This window comes from Eptesicus fuscus, chromosome 17 (genome assembly GCF_027574615.1).
Source record: "Eptesicus fuscus isolate TK198812 chromosome 17, DD_ASM_mEF_20220401, whole genome shotgun sequence".
In the NCBI taxonomy this organism is placed as follows: domain Eukaryota; kingdom Metazoa; phylum Chordata; class Mammalia; order Chiroptera; family Vespertilionidae; genus Eptesicus; species Eptesicus fuscus.
Genome location: NC_072489.1, coordinates 2225093 through 2248355, shown reverse-complemented (window position 1 = coordinate 2248355; position 23263 = coordinate 2225093). Strand labels below are relative to the sequence as shown.

The window sequence follows — 23263 nt, the reverse complement described above, 5'->3', positions numbered from 1 at the left end:
TGATTGGCTGCCTCCTGCACACCCCACACTGGGGATTGAGCCTGCAACGTGGGCATGTGCCCTGACTGGGAACTGAACCATGACCTCCTGGTGCATAGGTCAACACTCAACCACCGAGCCACACCAGCTGGGCAGAAACATCTCTTTTTGTTGGGTTAGGATTATACAATATCTAATTTTTATTACTGTAGAGGATTTGGATGGTTACTGATAATGAAAATGAGATGAGCATTTACAACGAGTATTAGGTTTAGGAGTGTTAGGCTTTCTAAATTAATTGAGATTAAGGAGGTACTGAGTACAAACATTGAAGAAGTAAACTTCATTGCAAATTGAGACTAGTTTGTAGTCTGTTTGGCACAGGTAGCAACTTCTATTAATAAATTTTAATCCACAAAATCAGATGTGTTTTTAAAATGTTAATTTGTAAATCTGGCATCTAGTGTTCATTCCTAAAACAATATGTTTTATCAGTTGTGTATCCCTACTCCTTTTGTAAAGGAATTGAGACTTACAGTAAATGATAAAAGTGCAGTTAAATAAAAGATTGTAGAGCTGCCTGTTCGGAGTAGCTCAGTTGGTTGAGTGTGTCATCCTGTGCACCGAAAGGTTGCTGGTTCAATTCCTGGTCAGGGAACATACCTGGGTTGCAGGTTAGATCCCTGGTGGAGGAAATAACCCCATCGATGTCTCCCTCCCTCCTTTTCTCTCTTTAAGCATGTCCTCTGTGTGAGGATTTAAAAAAAAAGGCTGAAGAGCTAAGATTGGAGGTGGCAGGGGAGACAGCATGCACCTTATCAGCAATAGGACAAGGATGGCCAACCTTAGTTCTTGACTTATTGGCAAAGTTTAGTAATATAATATGAAAGGTTATGTAGATCTCATATTTTAAAAAGTTAAAGATAAAATTTTCTTAGTATTCAGTTCTTGAGAAGAATTTGTTTTTTGAGGCTTTTAATATCGGGGGTCTCAAACAATATGATAAAAGTCTTTGCCTTGAATAGTTTTCCTTTTTCACTTTTTCTCACCCTTGGATTAGAGCAGTGGTCACCAACCGGTGGCCTGTGAGGTCCGAAAGGTTGGCGACTGCTGGATTAGAGGATGAGCCAGCTGTTATTGTCATTCCCTTGATCCTCCTGGTTAATTCTCATTTGGCTGTCTTTATGCTTTGCTCACATTTCCCCTGAAGCATTGTTCATAACTTTTCAGAAAACGACAGAGCATAAAAACTTTCCCAGATCAGCTCCTAAAAATGTATTATAATTGAGCCAAGATGAAGAGGTCTAGGATCAGCTAGTGCAGTGATGGGCAACCTTTTGAGCTTGGTGTGTCAAACTTCGCCAAGAAACTGAGCATAACTCGGGTAGTGTGTCACTTTGAGGAAAAAACATTATTTCGCAAATGTTTCATCCTCAGGAGCAGCAAATGTTTCATCCTTGGCATGCGGCCGCCTCAGCGGCCACGTGTCATCAAAAATGGCTACGCGTGTCAGTGCTGACACGCGTGTCATAGGTTCGCCATCACTGAGCTAGTGGCAGAATTGGGATGAGATTAATTTATTCGTTTTCAATATGTTGAGCAGCTACTGTGTGTCCTCCACTGTGCTAAGGCTCTGGGAATGCTGTTTCACTTCAGTTGTATAGTGTTTTCACAGTCATATCTTTCCCTCCTCTGATAGTTGATCCACATGGGGCAGATAGGCTGGAGGAAGGAAGGTGAGGCTTGGGAAGTGGTAAAACTGGTCATGGAAGGCAGACCTAGGCTTCTTTCTCCAAGTGCTGTCTTTTGGGGAATAGGGCATCACTGGCAGGCAGAGGGGTAGCAAGAGGATGAATGTTTATGTAGAGTAGGACTAGGGACTGTCCAGCCTGCGGGTGGGCTGTATACGGCCCTCAAAATCATTGGGTCTGGCCCTGCCAAGGCAACTGCAGGTGGGACTCGAAATTCAGTAAATCTAGGAGCTTTTTCATAGCAACATAAATTTATATTAAGTGAATTTTATTGAATGATGTTATAAATATTCAAATGGTCGTTGGCAGAGAAAGATTCTCCACCCCTATGTAGAGGCAGAACAGGAACTGAAAGTTAAATATTCAAAGGCAGCAACTGCATATATAGCTTTGCTGGTGTTACATCTGTATTACGTACATGTCCAAACTGCCATGTGAAGTTGTTTGGTGGGAACTAGAAACAGTTTTCTGTAAAAGTGAGATCTTATCTTCCTAGGCTCATGTTGCTGAATTGTAGTTTTGGTGTTGACACTTTGTGGCCTGACTGGGAATCCAAACTCCATTATAATGGGTTTGTGAGAAGAAAATGTGTACTAAAATACACATGAATAGATGTTCACGAACATCTTGTCCATCTTCCTTTACAAGGCACCCTTATGGGGGGTAATACTGTGAATATTTCCTTTTTGTTTTCCTCCTCTCCTTGGGCCATCCAGAGCTGCAGCAACACTGGCAGCCCCTGTACAATAAGAGGGGAACTTTGAGGGAGTGCTTTTAAGTCTCATGGTAGTCTTAGCCTAAGTTGTTTTTATATAAAAGATTTATAAGTTCGTATGTTTACAAGTTGGTTATAGTTCTGGGAATATTACATGTTATGACCTTTTTTTCCTTTGCCTCTCCCCTGTAAAATTTGGATTCCCCATGTATCAGTTTTTTTTGTGTGTGTGTTTTTAATTCCCCATGTATCTAAACTCTTTTCTTGCATTATGCCTGTCAGGTTGTCATTGCCTTTATTCTCATTCAGAAAGCCTTCTGATTTTGTAGAAGTTTAGAAACTCAAACCTAAGTTTTTTTTCTTTTTTGTTTATTAGTCCTCATTTGAGGATATTTTTTCCATTGATTTTTAGAGAGAGTGAAAAGGAAGAGGGAGGGGAGAGAACATAGATGTGAGAAAGACACATCAATTGGTTGCTTCCTGCATGCACCCCCACCAGGACCGGGATCTAACCTGCAAATCAGGTATGTACTCTTGACCGAGAATCGAAACCGAGACCTGAGACCCTCCAGTGTGCAAACCCACACTCTACCACTGAGCCACGCCAGCCAGGGCCAAACCCAAGTTTTTGATAAAAGGAATCCTAAGTCTAAAGTGGATCCTAACTTTTTTGAATTAAAAAGTGGATCCTAACTTTTTTGAGAATAAAATTTTGGATTTCAGATAAAAGTGTTTGTACACCTACTTAGGTCTCAGGAATCTCTGAAATCCTTTGCAGGTCATGTTAAAGACATAGGCTTCAGGCGTTTTATTCAAGAATTTTTGAGAAATTTTATGATCAAGCATATTTAGAATGTACAAGTTAAGTTCCATAGCATCCTTCCAGTAAAATGTTCCTGTTCATTGAGATCATTTTTCACTGTATAATTAGAGTAGTCCCCCCTTATCTACAGGGGATACATTCTCAGACCTCCAGTGGATGCCTTAAGTCATAGATAGTACTGAACCCTATATATTGTTTTTTTCTATACATGCCTACCTATGGTAAAGGTTAATTTGTAAATTAAGTCACAGTAAGAGATTAACAACAACAATAATAAAATAAGACAATTATTACAATATACTGTAATAAAAGTTACGTGAATTGCTTTGGGGTCATTATTAAGTAAAGTAAGGTTTACTTGAAACAAGCACTGTGATACCATGACAGTCATCTTATAACCGAAAAGGCTACTAAGTGACTAATAGATGAGTAGCATATATAGTGTGGATATATATGCTGGACAAAGGGATAATTTATGTCCTGGCAGGTTGGAGCGGCGAGATATTTCACCACACTGCTCAGAGTGGTACACAATATAAAACTTAGGAGTTGTTTATTTGTGTAATTTTCCATTTAATAATTTCAGATTCTGGTGAATTGTGGACAGTTGAAACTGGAAAATGGAACTGCATATAAGGGAGGGGGGACCGTTGTACATCATATCAGTGTAAAAGGCTTATTCAAGCTTAAACTTATTATATCATTTCTCTTGACATTAGTGATCTCTTGCTCTTTAGGGGAGTTTGTGGTTAATTTTTAGGTGCTATTAAAATTCGTTTTAAATATTTTATACTGGATAGTATATTAAAAATTGTGGCTTATTTGAAGAGGTAACTCAGAATGGTCATGGTATAACATAATGGTTGCCATTTTCCTAATAGATGCTTGATGGGTAAGGGAACAAGAAGCAAGATTACAAACTGAATGAGAACTGCAAAAAACAATTCAATTGGTAAAATATCCTAGTTCTTGATTTTAAAAAACTAAGCTAAAAACTTACCAGTGTATGGCAAATCTTGTTTCATCTATTTTATACACTACTCTTTCCACCTTTTATCCTCTACCCCTGCATTATTTAAAAGCAGATTTAGGATTTCCTATTTCATTTGCAAATACTTAGTTGCAGTTGCTATTAAAACTAGTGAGTTCTCAAACAAGTGTGCCACTTAAAAATGACTGTTAATAGGACTTAAAGGTTTGCCCTTTTAAGAGATCTTGGAATATTCTTTAGTGTAGAATCCAGAGCTGTGTGCATTAAGGGTGAAAGAAAGCTTCTCTTGCCTTTTATATGAGGCTACTTCCATTTTCCATCTGTGCTATCTGCTCTAGGTTTTTAATCTGGAGTCTAGAATAAAGTATGCAAAGACTTATATTTCTACTTTGGCACACTTTACTTGCCAGCCAGCTGGGATTCAGTCTACACATCCTGCCAAATATTGAGATAACTACTGCATAGGCTTCTAATTTGCATGACTGGTTTTGTAGCCAGTAAAATTTCTTCCATTTGCTAAAGCTGTACTGAAAATATGTGTAAGTTAGAGGGATGTTACTGTCAGGAAGTTAACTTTGATTTAGAACTGAGATGATTTTTAGAAAGGGAAATGATTGTTCTATTCTGAAAGCTTAAAGTAGGCCAGGAACTTGTGACCTGGAATAAGATTGTCATCTGCTCATTGGATAAAGTACAGGTGATTAATGACAATTATTAAAGAATTCTGAAAGTATAGTATCAGCAAGAGTTACTTGCCTCAATTTAGATAGTGAGTGTATTTGTTGAATAAACTATACTTAAGTCATAACTAAAATCAAGTTCTCTTAAGAGAAATGCCTAAGTCTCGGCCATAAAAACAAAAAAAGAAGTCTTACCCTTTCGACAGCATGGATAGACCTAGAGCGTATTATGCTAAATGGAATACTTCAGTTAGAGAAAGACAAATGTCATATTATTTCACTTATCTGTGGAATATAGAACAAAATAAATGAACAAACAAAATTGAAATAGACTTATAGATACAGACTGACTAATAGTTGCCAGAGGGGAGGGAGGTTGAGGGGCTGGGTGAGAGGTGAAGGCATTAAGAAGTACCAATTGGCCCTAGCTGGTTTGGCTCAGTGGATAGAGCATTGGCCTATGGACTGAAGGATCCTGGGTTTGATTCTGGTCAAGGGCACATGCCTGAGTTGCAGGCTTGATCCCCAGTAGGGGGCGTGCAGGAGGCAGCCAATCAATGATTCTCATCATTGATGTTTCTATCTCTCCCTCTCCCTTCCTCTCTGAAATCAATAAAAAAAGTATTTAAAAAAAAAAAAAAGAAGTACCAATTGGTAGTTACAAATAGAGGGATGTAAAATAGGGAATATAGTCAATATATGGTGCCAGGTGGGTATTGGAAATATTGGGGAAAGCACTGTGTGAAGTTTATGATTGTCTGATCATTGTGCCGTATATCTGAAACTAATACAGAATGATATTGAGAATGTAAACTATTAATAAAAAATTTAAAAAGACGTGGGTAAGATTTCTATTATTTGTTAAGTTCCTATTTTGTGCTGAGCTCTTTATCTATCAACTAGAGGCCCAGTGCATGATATTCGTGCATGGGTAGGGTCCCTAGGCCTGTCCGGCAATCAAGGCCAATCTGTGGGGTAATTGGGGGCTCCCCGCTGGCACCCGTCTTGGCTGGCCTAGGCCTGCAGGCTGGGGGCTGCTCCTGTATTGAGTGTCTGCCCCCTGATGGTCAGTGTGTGTCATAGTTACCAGTCGGTCGTTCTACCCTTTGGTTGATTTGCATATTAGGCTTTTATTATATAGGATTGATCCTTAATCACAACTGTGTAAGGCAGGCTTTACTCCCATTTTATTAAAGTACAGTTTAGAGAGGCTAACTAACTTGGACTATTAAATACAAGATCTGAGAAACATGCAAAGTGCTGCTGTATTCTGATGTGAATAATCTTAATTTTATTATATTTAAAGCCTTATATTTCAACTAACAGACTGTCACTGTATGATCAGTTTTGACTTGATGTTGGAAATAACTTTATTTTGACAAAGAACAAAATATAGATTCTGTCTTGCCTCTAAGTTATTTTTAAAAATAATAATGATGTTCAAACTACTTGTAACCTTATTTTTACAAGTAATAAGTATCATCTTTTCTAATTTTTGTGCTGTGTACAAATGAAAGTTCAACAGTATATAAATCTTGAAGGAGGCGCTGTAATTTTAATTAAATTCATTTTGTTTTAAAGTAGAACTTTAATTTCTTGTAGAAGATTTTCTTACTAGGATCTGCTGGTGTGGAACTCGTAAGAAATCTTGTTTGGAGATGATAAATTTGAGGTTAAGTGTATAAATGTTACTTGAAAGTATAGGGTTAGATCTAGTCATTAAGGGGAACATGAGAGGAAAAACAACTGAGCTGTGAAGAACTTGTAATAGTTAATGGACGGAGAGAAGAGGAAGAAAAACTAGAAAGAAATTGAATAGGAGCAGCTAGAACACTTGAAGGAAAATCAAGCAAGTGATATTTTATGGAGGCCAGCAGACAGTTGTTTCATGGAGGATCAGCTGAATTGTAATGCTTCTGCAAAGTCAATGAACCAGAGACTGCAAAGTAGGCATGGGAGTGTGGATACTGGATTGAAGCTGCGTAGTGAGAGCACAGTGAGGAAATAGAGGTAACAAGTATATGCAGTTGTTAAAGATGCTTGGAGGGGAGAATTAAAAGGGCAGCTAAAGTCCTGGTGAGCGTGGCTCAATGGTTGGAGCATCGGCCCATGGACTGGACTGAATAGTCAGAGTTTGATTCCTGCTCAAGGGCATGTGCCTGGGTTGCAGGTTTGATCCCCTGCCCAATGGGCAAGTGCGGGAGACAACCAGTGGATGTTTCGCCTGTCTCTCTATCCCTACCTCCCTCCCTTCCACTCTCTCTCAAAAAAAAAAAAAGGAAAATATCCTCTGGTGAGGCTTAACAACAACAAAAGGGCAGCTAGAGATATATGAGGGGTTCTGGAAGATTTGATTGTATGAAAGACCCTGGAAGCAGAGGGGGAAAGTCGTCTTGGGAGAAGGGATGCTGCATTTCCTGGACAGGAGGAAAGATGGGTGAAAATGTGAGCTTAGTGGGAGGATGGAATATAAGGTGGTTTATGGACAGAAGCATCTTTTTTCTCCCATACAATGACAGAAGAAGTTATCTTGGAAAGGGAGGAGGTAGGGCAGGAGTAATGGGGCTGGAAGGGAAAGGCAAAGAGTTCAAACATTGCAGAAAGGGGAGAGGAAACTGCCCAGAGGATGTCTGGACATTATTGGGGTCTCAGTTGAAGTCTGCCACTAAAAATTCATGGTCACCAATCTACCTGTTGTATGAGTGAAAGTGTTCCCTTCTCCCTCCCATCCCCTCAGTAGGTCCTGTTAGTTAGAACCTACACAGAATATAGAATATTGGGTAGGATAATTAGAATTATCCCAAATTGGCATTTTTATCTGACAAGATGTGGAATGAACAGATACAGAAGAAAGAGAATTTAGGATATTGCCCAGAAAGTGATTGAAGTGATGGACTGGGGGATTTAAAATGTTTAGTAACTGAACAAGCCTGGTAGATAAGAGGAAGGAGAGAAAGAGGGGTCAGTATACTGAGAGTCTTATTAAATAAAAACAAGAATGGGATTACTGGAACAGTCAAGTTGGATAGTAGGTAGGTTGTGATTTAAAAGTGGGTTCTTTGATTTTAATACTTAAGAAATGAAGCCTTTTAGGACAGAAGGTTCTGATGAAATTGAGAACTAGTGGCTGAGATGGAATATAGAAGACTGTTGATAGGAAGTTAAAGAACTGGGAGGTTAGGGGAGTTTGGATTTGGTGGAATTCAGGATGATAGCAAAACTGGCATGAAGAGGTAGATTATAAATCTTGTGTAAAATTCTTAAATGAATTAGAGGTTGTTAGATGACAGGTATGGAGAAGATTGGAGGGTAACTACCTAGGTGGCACAAGACTCAAAAGAATTGGCTTTTATAAGGATAGTGGAGTAATCCTATCTAATAATAGAGTAACATGTAAATTACCATCACTCCGCTATGCCCACGATTGGGCGGCGGGAGGCTGGGGGGCGGGACTAGGGGTGGCCTATCCGGCCATTGAGAGGCACGGATCCGCTGCCACTGAGGGGGGCTACCCTGCTGTTGAGAGGCGCAGGGGGCAGGACTCCCGCCCCCTGCGCCTCTCAACGGCCAGATCCGCGGCTGCTGAGGGGGCCTGCCGCAGACACCCAGCTGCGCCTCTCTACAGCAGGGTAGCCAGGTGTCCGTGGCGGCCGATGAGAGGCGCAACTGGGTGTCCTCGGCAGGCCCCCTCAGCGGCCACGGATCTGGCCGTTGAGAGGCGCAGGGGGCAGGAGTCCCGCCCCCTGCGCCTCTCAACAGCAGGGTAGCCCCCCTCAGTGGCCACGGGCCATCAAAAGTGGGGGAGCTGGGTGCCTGTCTGCTCCGGCACCAGGCCTTTCAGAAGCCTCGAGCCGGAGGCTTCTGAAAGGCCTCGTGCACCAGCGGACAGGCACCCAGCTCCACCGCGAAAAGCGAAAGCGTGTAGGGGACCCTACACGTGCATGATTCAATCATGCACTGGGCCTCTAGTAGTTTTATAAAGATGCTCTGGAGAGCCAGCATACCAGTGACCCTAAAACCATCCCACTCTGAGATACTCAGGAGACATTTTTTTGTTGTTATTGTTGTTAATCCTTACCCAAGGATATTTTTCCATTCATTTTTTTTGAAAGAGTGGAAGGGAGGGGGAGAGACAGAGAGAGAAACATTGATGTGAGAGAACACATCTCTTGGTTGCTTCATGTACGTGCCCTGACCAGGGAAGGGGATCCAGCCTGCAGCTTGCAGCAAAGGTATGTACCCTTGACCAAAATCGAACCAGAGACCCTTCAGTCCTCAGGCCGATGCTCTATCCACTGAGCAAAACCGGCTAGGGCTTCGTGTGTGTGTGTGTGTGTGTGTGTGTGTGTGTGTGTGTGTGTGTGTGTGTGTGTGTGTGGCGGAGGGGGGGAGGAGAGCATTCTTAGTTAAGTTTTCAGCTAGGACAAGAAATGGGAGTGGGAATGAACTCCCATATATATGTGAGTATGCGGATCACTCAGGGCTGGATACTCTGGGGTTCTGGGGTGGGTGGTGGTGGTGGTGGGTTGTTGGATTATGAGATTGAAAAGAAGTACAGATACATTTTGAGTATTAGAGTATAGGAGAAGGTAGATGACAAGATGTGTTTACATTTTGGATTATGACCCAGAGAAATGGTGAAAGAGGCATGGTGGTTCTAGAACCAAATTTTCCTAGAGCAGTTTTCAAATCTTAGCTCATAAATCATCTGAACAGTTTTTGAAAACTGATCCCACTTCAAACATTTCCCCCCCTTCCCCAATAAATTTTTAAAGTTTTCATTTTGATTTCTCAGTCAAGGTCCCAACTGAAAACAAGTTATGCCCCAATTAATGTAATATCAGTAAGGTTTTTTTATATACGGGTTATTTACAAAGATGTGGGAAGAATATTAGGGAAAGCAGAAGGGATGGTGCCCTGGCCAGGTTAGCTGCAGTGAAGCTGTTACCCATTTCACAGGGACCAAAGGATTGTCTGAGTCAGACAGGAAGCTTCCTTCTGTTGAAGGGCTTCCTAAGGAAGGCACTGGCGGCTCCTAGGAAACAAGTTATAGAGGTAAAGGCAGGGCCCTTGCAGCCTGGGAGTGTGGAAGCTAATGGTAACGTACTTGGCGGGTGGAGAGGGGGAAGGAAAAGGGAAAGGCACAGGCGTGCTCCCAGGAGGGGAAGCATCAGGAAACTTTTTTTTTTTAGTAATCCTTACTCGAAAATATTGTATGTGTGTGTGTGTGTTTGTTTTTGTAATTGATTTTAGAGAGAGGAGAAAAAGAAACATTGATGTGAGAGAAACATTGATCGGTTGCCCTCCTGTACGCACCCTGACTAGGGATTGAACCCGCAACCTAGGTATGTGCCCTTACCAGGACTCAAACCTGCAATCTTTTGGTATATAGGATGATGCTCCAATGAACTGAGCCACCCAGCCAGGGCAGAGTAAGGAAACTTTAAAAAAATATGTTTTTGTTTTGTTTTGTCTTTTTTAAAAATATATTTTTATTATTGATTTCAGAGAGGAAGAGAGAGGAAGAGTGAGACATAAACATCCATGATGAGAGAGAATCATTGATTGCTTCCTGCACACCCACACTGGGGGATGGAGCCCGTAACCTGGGCATGTGCCCTGACCGGGAATTGAACCATGACCTCCTGGTTCATAGGTTGATGCTTAACCACTTAGCCATGCTGGCCAGGCACATCTTTGTCTTAAAAAAAACTTAACACACATCACACAAATGGGAGCATGATTGTGTGTGATATACATATTTAATATATGTATATATAGTATTGTGCCTTTACAAACACTTAAGGAAAGGAAAGATATTTAAGATGTGCACTTACCTATATTTTTAGATCTACCTTAATTTTTTTTAGCAGCTTCATGGTTTTTCATTTTATGGATATACATTACTTTAGTCTCTTAGGGATATTTTGGCTGCTTTTAGTCCTTTCCTATTACAAATAAATGCTACGTTGATCATCTTTCTACTTATGTTTTTGAGCATCATGTCTCAGTGTAAGAGATGTTTCTAGAAGTGGAATTGAAAGGGCATTCATTTAAATTTTCAGTTGATATTGCCAAATTTCCCACTACCAGTGCAACTTTTTGTTTTATTTGCATACTTTTCCTATCAGACTGGACTTTGCCAACTGCAAGGTAGAAAAATGTTTATTTGGGGGGTTTAATTTTTAAAAAAGTTTTAGGATATATGTATCTTTATTTTTGTTTAACTTAAAATTTTTATTTATAGCTTCCCAGCCCTTTTCCCCACTCACCCCGGAGTGACTGTTTATTGTTACTTGTTTCAGCTTTTCTGATACATGCTGTGTACATACAAGCAATTACATGTGTGTGTATTTAAATTCACAAAATGATAACATACTGTTTTGTATCTTGCTCTTTCACTTAATGTATCTAAAGGGATAATTCAAAAGTTTTTTTCTGACCTTCCCTCCTTTTTTACTTAAAATACTGCTGCATGGTATGTCAGTTTCTACGCGTGCTATAAATTCCTTAACCAGGCCCTTGTTGATTTTAGACTTTTGAGTTGCTTCTAATGTTTTATTTTTAAGTTGCTTTATTTTTTCCAGGAAAACACCACTTTTGACTGTCAGCCAGTAACTTAGGTCTATTGTCCCTTGTCTGCAGAATGGGACAGGTTCACATTTCCTTATCTGAAACATTTGGGGCCAGACTTGTCTTGGAATTTAGGATTATTTTGGAATATTGACAGTGTATACTGTATATTTTATATTAACAACCAATCAGGGTCTTGAGTTGGCACCCAAAGACAGTGTTTCTTCATAAAAATAAAATGCCACCCTGTCCGGGGCGTCATCCCAAACACCAAAAGGTTACAGGTTTGATTCTTGGTCTGGGCACATACCTAGGTTTCAGGTTCAATCCCAGGTCAGAACACGTATGGGAGGCAACCAATCAATGTTTCTCTCTTCCTTTCTCTCTAAAATCTTAGAATAAATACTGTCAGTAGCCTCACTTAGGTGAGGTCAGGTTTTGCTTTAGAATGTTTATGAGAAAACTTAGTTTTCAGAACTTTTTGGATGTTGGATAAAAGCTTATGAACTTTGTAATAGTACCTTCCTCAGGGTTGCTGAGATCAAATGAATTAATAGATGGAAAGTATTTAGAACAGTATCACATGCTGGGGATTTAGTAAATATAAATATAGTTCAACTTTTTTACTTTGTTTTTCCCCCCAGCTTTATTGAGATATAATCTATATATATAAAAGCCTAAGAAACCATTACAACCCGTCGACTGAACAACCGGTTGCTATGATGATGCACTGACCACCAGGGGGCAGATGTTCAACACAGGAGCTGCCCCCTGGTGGTCAGTGCGCTCCCACAGCCAACCTCCCCTGGCCAGCCAACCTCCCGTGGTCCCTCCCCCCAGCCGGCCTCAATAGGGACTGGGCAAAACGGCCCCAATCACCCCGATCACCAGCTAGGCCAAGGAACCCCACCTGTGCGCAAATTCGTGCATTGGGTCTCTAGTTGATATATAACATTGTGTACTTTGATTTTTAATTGTGAATGAAATAGAGTATTTTTTCATAAGTTCATTTCTATTTTTTTTTTTTTTTTTTTTTTGGTAATCCTCACCCGAGGATATATTTCTATTGACTTTTTTAATTTTAGGGAGAGTGGAAGGAAGGGAGAGAGACCGAGAGAGGGAAAACATCCATGTCAGAGAGACACATCCATTGGTTGCATGCACTGCGACCTGGGACTGGGGATTGAGCCTGCAACGAGGTACAAGCCCGTGACTGGGATTGAACCTGGGACTCTTTGGTCCGAGGGCCGACACTCTATCCACTGAGCCAAACCAGCTAGGGCTCTATTTCTTTTTCTGTTAATGTTTCTAGCTGCTTTTTCTACTGAGATTTTGAATTTATGTGTAAAAATTCTTCATATATTTTAAGGAAATTAGCCTTTGCATTTTCCTAATGACTAATGATTGCTTACTTAATATCAGTATAGTTTCTTTGATGATGTCTGTTCAGATTTTATGGTCCTTTTTAAAAAAATACATATTTTTATTGATTTCAGAGAAGGGAGAAGGAGAGAGAGAGAGAAATAGAAACATCCATGATGAGAGAGAATCATGGATCGGCTGCCTCCTGCACGCCCCACATTGGGGATTGAGCCCGCAACTCTGGCATGTGCCCTGACCGGGAATCGAACGCAGGACCTTTCAGTCCACAGGCTGATGCTCTATCCACTGCCCCCTGGTGGTCAGCTCCCACAGCCAACCTCCCCTGGAGCCACACCAGCTAGGGCTATGCTCATTTATAATTGGGTGGTTTGTTTTCTCATTGAACTTCAAAAGTTCTTTATTGTGTATTCTGGATACAGGGATTTTATCAGATATATTTATTGCAGGCATTTTCTCCAAGTCTGTGGCTTTCTCTTATCAGTATCCTTTGCAGAGCAGAAGTAATTAATTTTAATCAAGTCCCATTTTATCAAATATTTCTTTTAGACAGGGATTATACGCTTTCCTAGGCAACCCTTTCTTTGTTGGATAGTTCTTTAATGTTCTTGCTTATTAGTTCTTAGAGTTTTTATGAATTGAATGATTTCTACACATTGAACAAGTTTTCCCCTCTTCTCATGATAGCTACTCAGATACTTAATTTAAAAGCAGTTTACATGTAATGGCAGCACCCCCTTAACTCCCAAGTTGTTTCATGGGTTATGATCTACAAAGCCACCTTATGATTTGTACAGTCTCCTGAGCAGGAGTCAAAGGTTTTGACTGAATTTCGTCCTCAGCACATCATGTGGTATATATTTATCCAACACATTAGATTTTTAGCCTCTCATTTGGACCTCTCTTTTTTTTCTGGACCTCTTTGTTAATGTGGATTAAAAAACCACTATAGCCCTAGCCAGTTTTGCTCAGTGGATAGAGTGTTGTGGGTGTGCAAGAGGCAGCCGATCAATGATTCTCTCTCATCATGGATGTTTCCCTCTCTCCCTTCCTCTCTGAAATCAATAAAAATATATTTTTAAAAAATCACTGTAGCCCTGGCCATTTGCTCAGTGGTTAGAGCATTGGCCCTCGGGTTCGATTCCTAGTCAAGGCCACTTACCTCTGTTGCTAGTTCCCCAGCCCTGGTAGGGGCGCGTGCAGGAGGCAACCAATTGATGTGTCCTCTTACGTAGATATTTCTTTCTCTCTCACCCTCCTCCCTCCCTTCCATTCTCTCTGGAAATCAATGGAAAAAATATCTTTGGGTAATTATCTTTGAGGATTAAAAAAATATCTTTGAGGATTAAAAAAAAATCACTTTATTTAAGTAAAAATGAAGGTTAGCAATAAAAAAATATGGTTTATCTACTGTAGTTATTCAGTTTTTTAGCAGCCATCACTAGTCTATACTAATAAAAGGGTAACATGCTAATTAGACCGGACATCTTCCGGACATCCTTCTGGACAAAGCCATGGTGGCAGGGGCCGAGGCAGAGGCAGTTAGGGGTGATCAGGTCCACAGGGGAGAGCAGTTAGGGGTGACCAGGCCGGCAGGGGAGGGCAGTTAGGGGCGACCAGGCCACCTTCTAATTAATTTCCTTTCAATGTGCATGAATCCGTGCACTGGGTCACTAGTTTATGTATAAAATACAATGTCTGGAATTTGTTTCAAAATAACCCATTGTAAAAAGAAAATAAGTGGGGATCAAATAAAATAAGATTGGCTATGAATTGAAGCTGGACTCGTGCTCCCCCCCCCCCCCCCAAAGATGCATACAGCTTTATAAATGTATGTGCCGATGGTAAAGTGCCTAGGGGAAGGAGAGGGAAGGGAAAGACAAGGGTACTCTACAGGGAGGGAGAGCCTCTCTTCCCTTCCCACTTTTTAAAATACTTCAGAGAATTCACTTCACTCATGGAAGCCTGAAATAATCTCACCGTTTAATTTCCTTTATAAAACTATGTATACACATTCCTATTATTGCAAGTACTGATATGTTTGTGTTTTTATTTTAAGGGAATCATCTGTTTTCTTTCAAACTTAAGAATCCTTAAGAAAATAATGGGCATTTAATTAATCTTTTAGAAGTTGCTCACTGTTTTTTAGGTAAGCAGGAATAGGGCCTAGTGAAGCAATATGACTTGTGAAATATTTACACATCTAGTTATTGGCTTAGCTGTGTGGTTCAACCCCATGCTACTCAGAATTTCCAGATTACATGTAGTCTTCATTAAGATCAATTCCCTCCCTATGTGTTACCTAATATATTAAATATTGAGTAACTAGTGATGCTAAAATGTAGTGATGTTAAAAGGCATTAAGTATCTGATTGCAGATGGTGCTTGGCTAAGTCTTGTACTGAACTTTCTATATATCCAGTCTTCATCCTCTAGCCTGAGGAAAAACAGTAGGCTTTAGAATGTGGTTTTGGATTCCTTGCATGAAGCTGATAGATACAGAACATAAGGGAATATTGGTGAACTTACAGGCTAAATTCCACTAAGTCTTATTAATAGATTATTAAAAATATATCCTGTATTCTGGCAAAGTTAGAATAGTTATGATAATGTGCATTTGTGTGATGCTCTAGTATTACATTCTTTTTTTACTTTTCAAGAAAAACCTCTTTTTATAAATATTTATTGAGTTCAGAGAGAAAAAACATCAACAATGAGAGTGAATCATTGATTGTCTGCCTCCCACACGCCCCCTACTCGGGACAGAGCCTGAAACCTGGGTATGTGCCCTGAACTGGAATTGAACCAGGAGTTGAACCATGACCTCCAGATTCGTGCTCTTACCACTGGGAACACTGGCCAGGGTTGTTACATTCTTTTATCTGTTCAACCTGCCCTGAGATGGATTTTATTAGTTGGTTTCATTAGGTGAAGGAACTGTCTGAACTTAAGACCTCATTTTTGCCAGTAAATGGTAGAGCTGACACTATCCACTTAATTCCTAAAATGTTATTGGAGCTAGAAGTGCATTTTGTTTATAAACATATACATGTATTATATATATGTATATAGTTTAGATTTAAAAAGAGTAATACTTAGCCTCTCTTTTTAAAAAACCATCTTTATTTACCTCTTTTTAAAATACTTGATGTTTTGAGATGTTAAATGGGTTTATCTGACTGAGAAGCTGGCATGTTTAAGGGAGGAGGGCAGTTGGAAGTAATTGTTGGTCTGCATTTTAGGGTAAGATAGCCTTGCCTTATCTTGTGAAGGTATAGTTATCAATACTGGAGAGCTAAAGGATCAAGGACTGTAGAAAGCGTTTATTTTTATGTTGAAATACTCTTGTGGAGAACTTGGACGCTTTTCTTTTCTTTTTTTTTTTTTTTATATTTTATTGATTTTTTACAGAGAGGAAGAGAGAGGCATAGACAGTTAGAAACATCGATGACAGAGAAACATCGACCAGCCGCCTCCTGCACACCCCCCACTGGGGATGTGCCCGCAACCAAGGCACATGCCCCTGACCGGAATCGAACCCGGGACCCTCCAGTCCACAGGCCGACGCTCCATCCACTGAGCCAAACAGGCCTTGGCGGACGCTTTTCTTATGCAGAACTTTTGTTGATTAAATTGGCTTTTATCTGTGTATTTTAGACGTTTAAATATGTAATGTACTTCAGTATTTCATTTGTAGGACTGTTTATGCTATATAATTGAATTATACTTATTAATACAACTTAATTATGTAGGGCTCTTTATTATTCTTTGCATTTAAAACAAATTTATGAGAGGCTCACAATACTTATATGTAAGGTAGCCTGGTTATGAGAGTAGTTACTGTTAAAACATAATATGGATTCTTCTTTCTGATTTTAAGGGAAATGGGAATAGTAATTTTTAAAAACATGGATTATAAAATTTATTATTCACTTAAATTTTTTATTTTAAGTCAGAGGTGTTTATTTCATAAAGAATCATAAGCAACCTCAATAAATTTGTGACATTAATACAGTGAGATGCTATATAGTTACAAATAGGATGTAGTATGGAATTCAGTGACATCTCATAGGCCTTTGTATAGCTAAATACTAAGCATTCCCATAGGCATTTATTTATAAATAATTCCTTCAGTAACAGTATAAGGTAGTTTGGGTCAGTGGCTTCCTTTTTGAACAGGTGAGAAAATTGGAGCCTTCAGGAAAACTCCCAAAGTTAGGGGTATTGCCTGAGCTCTAAAGAACTAGTTTAACCAGGGCAACACTAGTTTCCAGTCTCAGCTATCAGTGCTCTTTCCACTTGTTATAAAAGCAGTTATTATTACGTTTGATTTTTATACTTAGTTTTGCTTCCATGCCTTTTAAAAGTAAGAGATGTCATAGTCAGCTTTTAATTTTTGTTTTTTAGTATTTTATACTTAAATGATTGGTACTTCTGAGATTATGAAAACTATAGTTCCTTTTGCCTTCAGCTAGGAAATATCTAAGAATAAAACAGATATACCTGTAAATTAGATGCCTTTAAAGGTAAGTAAATACAAATCTTAAATTATATTTAAACCCATTGGATAGCATTAACAATTGTAGGTGCCTTTTTTTGTTCCTAATCCTCACCCGAGGATATTTTTTCCGTTGATTTTTAGAGAGAGTATGAAAGGGAGGGAGGGAAGGGGGGATGAGAGAGAGAAAGAAAGAAAGAAAGATCGGTATAAAAGAGACACATTGATTGGTTTCTTACCACACACATCCTGATGGGGGCTGGGGATCTAACCTGCAACCTAGGTACATGTCCTTGACCAGGAATCTAACCCACGAGCCAAGACGAGTTTTATTTTTTGGCATAGATATTTGCCGGTGTTTTTCTACCAATGAGTCCTGGGAGAATTAATCATAATACCAGTTTGAATCATACTTCTGTCTCTCATTTAGAAAGGTTAACAAAAATGTCTCTGATGATAAAAACTAAAGACAACAATAATGAATTCCTCAAGCACAAAATGAATAGGGAGTTTAAGATTTACTCCTGACTGATATGCATAAATAACTACTGTAGTTACTTAACTTGGGCCTCAGAACCACTGTTTAAAAAACCAAAAAAACTGTTGAAGTCATAATGGCTTTTAAGATTTGAAGAAAGAATGGAAAGCAGAAATAGTTAAAGAAGCCTGATCTTGGGACAATTTTCTAGACAGAGCTGATCAGTCTATGGGCAGTCTTATCCCAGAGAAATACAGACACACTGGAATGTTTTCATTTATTGTGCTATCCTATTTTTATTCTAAATACATTTTAATTTAAGCATTTTTTATTTTATTTTTTTAAATAAATCTTTATTGTTCAGATTATTACAATTGTTTCTCCTTTTTTCCCCTATATCTCCCCATCACCCGTTTCCCTCCCCCCCCCCCATTGTCCTCATCCATAGGTGTATGATTTTTGTCCAGTCCCTTCCCATACCCCCCACACAGACACCACTTTCCCCCTGAGAATTATCAATCCACTCCCATTCTATGCCTCTGATTCTATTATGTTCACCAGTTTATTCTGTTCCTCAGATTTTTAATTCACTTGATTTTTAGAATCACTTGTTGATAGATATGTATTTGTTGTTCATAATTTTTATCTTTACTTTTTTTCTGCTTTTTAAAGAATACCTTTCAGCATTTCATATAATACTGGTTTGGTGGTGATGAACTCCTTTAGCTTTTTCTTATCTGTGAAGCTCTTTATCTGACCTTCAATTCTGAATGATAGCTTTGCTGGGTAGAGTAGTCTTTGTTGTAGGTTCTTGCTATTCATCACTTTGAATATTTCTTGCCATTCCCATCTGGCCTGCATAGTTTCTGTTGAGAAATCAGCTGACAGTCGTATAGGTGCTCCCTTGTAGGTAACTGTTTTTCTCTTGCTGCTTGTAAGATTCTCTCTTTGTCTTTTGCTCTTGGCATTTTAATTATGATGTGTCTTGGTGTGGTCCTCTTTGGATTCCTCTTGTTTGAGGTTCTGTGCGCTTCCTGAACCTGTAAGTCTATTTCTTTCACCAGGTGGGGGAAGTTTTCTGTCATTATTTCTTCAAATAGGTTTTCAGTATCTTGCTCTCTCTCTTCTGGCACCCCAAAAATTCGGATATTGGTACGCTTAAAGCCATCCCGGAGGCTCCTTATGCTATCCTCACACTTTTGGATTCTTCTTTCTTTCCGCCTCTCTGGTTGGGTGTTTTTTTCTTCCTCATATTCCAGATCTTTGGTTTGACTCTTCGGGTGCGGTGGTCTACTCTGTATATTCTTTATTTCAGACAGTGTGTGCATAATTTCTGACTGGTCCTTTTCCATTTTTTTTTTGTATTCTCATTTAGGTCCTTGAAGGTCTCTTCAAGTTTCTCAGTGGTTTTTAGAAGATTCTTGAGTAATCTTATAAATATGGTTCTGAACACTGTGTCATCCATTAGTTTGCTTTTTTTTTTTTTTTAAATATATTTTATTGACTTTTTACAGATAGGAAGAGAGAGGGATAGAGAGTTAGAAACATCAATCAGCTGCCTCCTGCACACCCCCTACTGGGGATGTGTCCACAACCAAGGTATATGCCCTTGACCGGAATCGAACCCGGGACCTTTCAGTCCGCAGGCTCCATCCACTGAGCCAAACCGGTTTCGGCCATTAGTTTGCTTTCATCTATCTCTCCTACTTGTGACATACTTTGATGTCTCCACATTTTGGCTGCCTCCCTGTGTTGATGGAGTGGCGTTGTATGGTCGGTGACCTATAGGGGCCGATAGCTCAGCTTCCCCAATCACCCTAGGTGGTCGCTCTTGTTACACCCCTTTGTGGGCTGAGTGGAAAGTCTTGGTGTAGTTAAAAGCCCTGATTGCTGTTGGTACACTGGGAGGAATTGACCTCCGGTCCAATTGGTTGTGAGGGCCTGCTGTGTCTATAACGGAAGAATTGCTGTGCTGGAGACACAGTAGGGCTTTGGTGCTCACTGAGTCTGCCTCTTGAATGTGTCCCTTATGAGAGTGGTGGAAATCTGGTGTCGTCCACACCGACAGAAAAGTCACTCTCACTCTCCGACCGATGGCCGAGAGTCCCGTAGGCGTCTGGGTCCCCCGCGTGTCCCCAGAAACTGGAGTTCAGAGTGGTTGGGATTGTTGGTATCACTGGCGGGAGTTGATCTCCAAGCCAGTTGGCTGTGAGGATCAGCAGTGTCTCTGCTGGGAGAGCTTCTGTGCTCAGCTTGGATGGGGCGGAGTCTCAGGGTGGCGCAGACAGGCTTTGGTTTCCCGTATGCTCCGCCCTAAGAGGGGCGGTTTCTCCGTGCCCGAATTAATGGCTGCGCGCCTCTGAGAGAAGGCAGCTTTCGAGCCTCTCCCGCTGCCTAACAGACCAGTTTCTCCCCAGCTGGGGCTGGATTTCAGTGCAGACAGGAGGTTTTGTTTTTCTCCCAAATGAGAAAGCTCGCCACGCAGCGTCTGCTGCCCTCCCTCTCCGCGTGCTTCGAGCCAGCCTGCCGTGTATTCAGCTGCCCGCCCTTTCCGCGCTCACGGATCTCTGCACCTCCACAGCTCCTGAGGCTCAGCGTCCCCCTCTCTTTTTTTCTCTAGTTGTAGGTTTTCCACTCTGCCAGCTTTCCGGTGGTTCTGGACGGTGTGCGCTCTGTTTTCCAGTTGTAGTTTCAAAATTGTTGTGGTAGGCAACAATTAGGTGTTCACCTTATGCCGCCATCTTGGTTTCCCATACCTTAAGCATTTTTTAATTTGAAAAACCCTTTATACCTCGGAGGTTTGGCTGAGTCATTTAAGTGTCATTTTGAATTGATCCAGTTGCTTAGCAACTGAAATCTCATGAATTTAGGGTAATAATTTTAAGGGACTTGGTTGCCTAGGAAGAGGTAACTAGAAGACATGATATATATAAAAGGTATAAGGAGAAATGTCAACTATGTAAACATTAATGTCTCAATTTAAAATTATTGCAATCATTTCAAGATTAATTGATTCTGTGGTATTAATTAGCCACATATACTGTTACTTGTTAACTTTTACTTTGATGTCACTCGCTTTTAATCCTTGATTTATTTAATTTTTATAGATAAAGTGGAGAATTTTAGTGACGAATATGAAAAGGATAGTCACCATATTTACAAAAATGCTGAAGACAGTACTAAGAAACCCAATGCAGAAACTATAGTGGCTTCTGGATACAAAGCTGATGAAATCAAGGAAACAAATGATACATGGAACTCCCAACTTGGAAGAAGGTCAGAATCTCCTTCAGAAATATCTCTGATTAAGGGATCTGTAAGAACTGGTTTGTATGAGTGGGATAATGATTTCGAAGATGTCAGATCAGAAGATTGTATCTTAAATTTGGATAGTGATCCTCTTTTGGAAATGAAGGATGAGGATTTAAAAAGTCGGTTGGAAAATCTGAACGAAGCCATTGAAGAAGAAGACATCATGCAAAGTGTTCTTAGGCCAAGCAATTGTAGGACGTACTGTAGGGTCAATAAAGCAAAATCTTCACAAGGAACATCCAATTTTGATAAGCTATTAGACGGCACCAGTCAGGCCTTAGCCAAAGCAAACAGTGAGTCAAGTAAAGATGGCCTGAATCAGGCAAAGAAAGGCAGTGTAAGTTGTGGGACCAGTTTTAGAGGGACAGTTGGACGGACTAGAGATTACACTGTTTTACATCCATCTTGCTTGTCAGTTTGTAATGTTACCATACAGGATACTATGGAACGCAGCATGGATGAGTTCACTGTATCAACTCCTGCCGATTTGGGAGAAGCTGGCCGCCTAAGAAAAAAGGCAGATATTGCAACTTCTAAGACCACTACTAGATTTCGACCTAGTAATACTAAATCCAAAAAGGATGTTAAACTTGAATTTTTTGGTTTTGAAGCTCATGATGAGACAGGAGGTGATGAAGGAGGTTCAGGGAGTTCTAATTACAAAATTAAGTATTTTGGTTTTGATGATCTCAGTGAAAGTGAAGATGATGAAGATGATGACTGTCAAGTGGAAAGAAAGACAAGCAAAAAAAGAACTAAAACAGCTCCATCCTCCTTGCATCCTGCTCCAGAAAGCAATGATAATTCCCAGGACAGTCAGTCTAATACTAATAACGCAGGTAAGACTTTAAAAATTTTTTTTGTATTAAGTGCTTTTCAGGCTTAAATCAGCAGCTACTTAGTTTCCTCCTAGATACTCAATTTTAACATGTTTAATTTTAATATAAGTACTATTTAGAACTACAGATTAGTTTATTCAAAGGTATAACATTTTAAATGTTAATAATCAAGTTCCATATTGTAAGGAGCCAATTTGTAGATTGTGGAATCTTTTCATTATTATTTATTTTATTGATTTTGAGCGGGAGAGAGAGAAACATCTTATGAGAGAGTGAAACACCTGGAACTTCAGTCGGCTGCCTCCTGCACACCCCCTATTGGGGATTGAGTTGCAACTTGGGCTTATGACCTGATCGGGAATTGAACCCGCACCCTTTTCAGTGCATGGGAGGATGCCCAACCAAGTGAGCCACACTAGCCAGCGCCATATTTGTTTTTTAATTCTACTATTAGCACTTGAGAATTTTAAAGAAAGTGTGTGTTCGGCATTTGAGACATAAGGATAGATTTTGGACATTTAGAATTACACTGATAGTAGATCAAGCATGTCAAACTCGCAGCCCATGGGCCGCATGTGGCCCACAACAAATGTTTTTGCGGCCCAGCCAATATAACGGTATGTAAGAAATGTTTTAATAAAAATTTCATAACTTAATTTTTACAATATCCTGTTATACATAATTATTGATAAGGAACTACAACGTTTGCTAATGACTGATGACTATAATCGTGTTGCATTCATTTCCCTTATGCGCGTTATGCGCAGTAGCACCATTTCTCTCCACTAATACTAGCAGCGAATATTTTAGCAGGCGATCGCCATGTCATTGGCCTTGGACTGACTTGTTGGGTGTACGCAACAGGAAATATTTCGCTTTTGGAGAACAAGAAAAATAGGTTTATTTGCATTACACTTATTAATTTGTGCAGTTATTCGGTGTTGGGTAAGAAAAAATATTTTTATTAAAATGTTCTATTTTATGTTAATAATTACTCATTCATTTCAGCTCTTTGTATTCAGCATGTCTCTACATTTCTATGAAAATTGAAGCTTTTGTTTTTTGTGGCCACATAAACTTAAATCTTGTTTATTTGGCCCGTCTTAGCCTTTGAGTTTGACATGCTTGTAGTGGATGGTTGTAATGAGGAAAATATTAGAAAATTAAAATTGATAAAAAGCCTTTGCATTTGGCTCAAAACTAATCAACTAATAAATGTTTAAAACATTCTAAAGAAATATTAA

The 23263-nt window shown here is 39.8% G+C and overlaps 1 protein-coding gene across 2 annotated transcripts in view; it reads left to right on the top strand.

Moving 5' to 3' along the window:
* Nucleotides 1–23263, top strand: part of WAPL (WAPL cohesin release factor) — a 108451-nt gene that overhangs the window by 6360 nt on the left and 78828 nt on the right. For both annotated transcript variants that reach the window (XM_008149063.3, XM_028156814.2), the window contains exon 3: nt 20976–22019. In XM_008149063.3, coding sequence (XP_008147285.1) covers nt 20976–22019 — 1044 coding nt within the window. The remainder of the gene's footprint in view (nt 1–20975; nt 22020–23263) is intronic.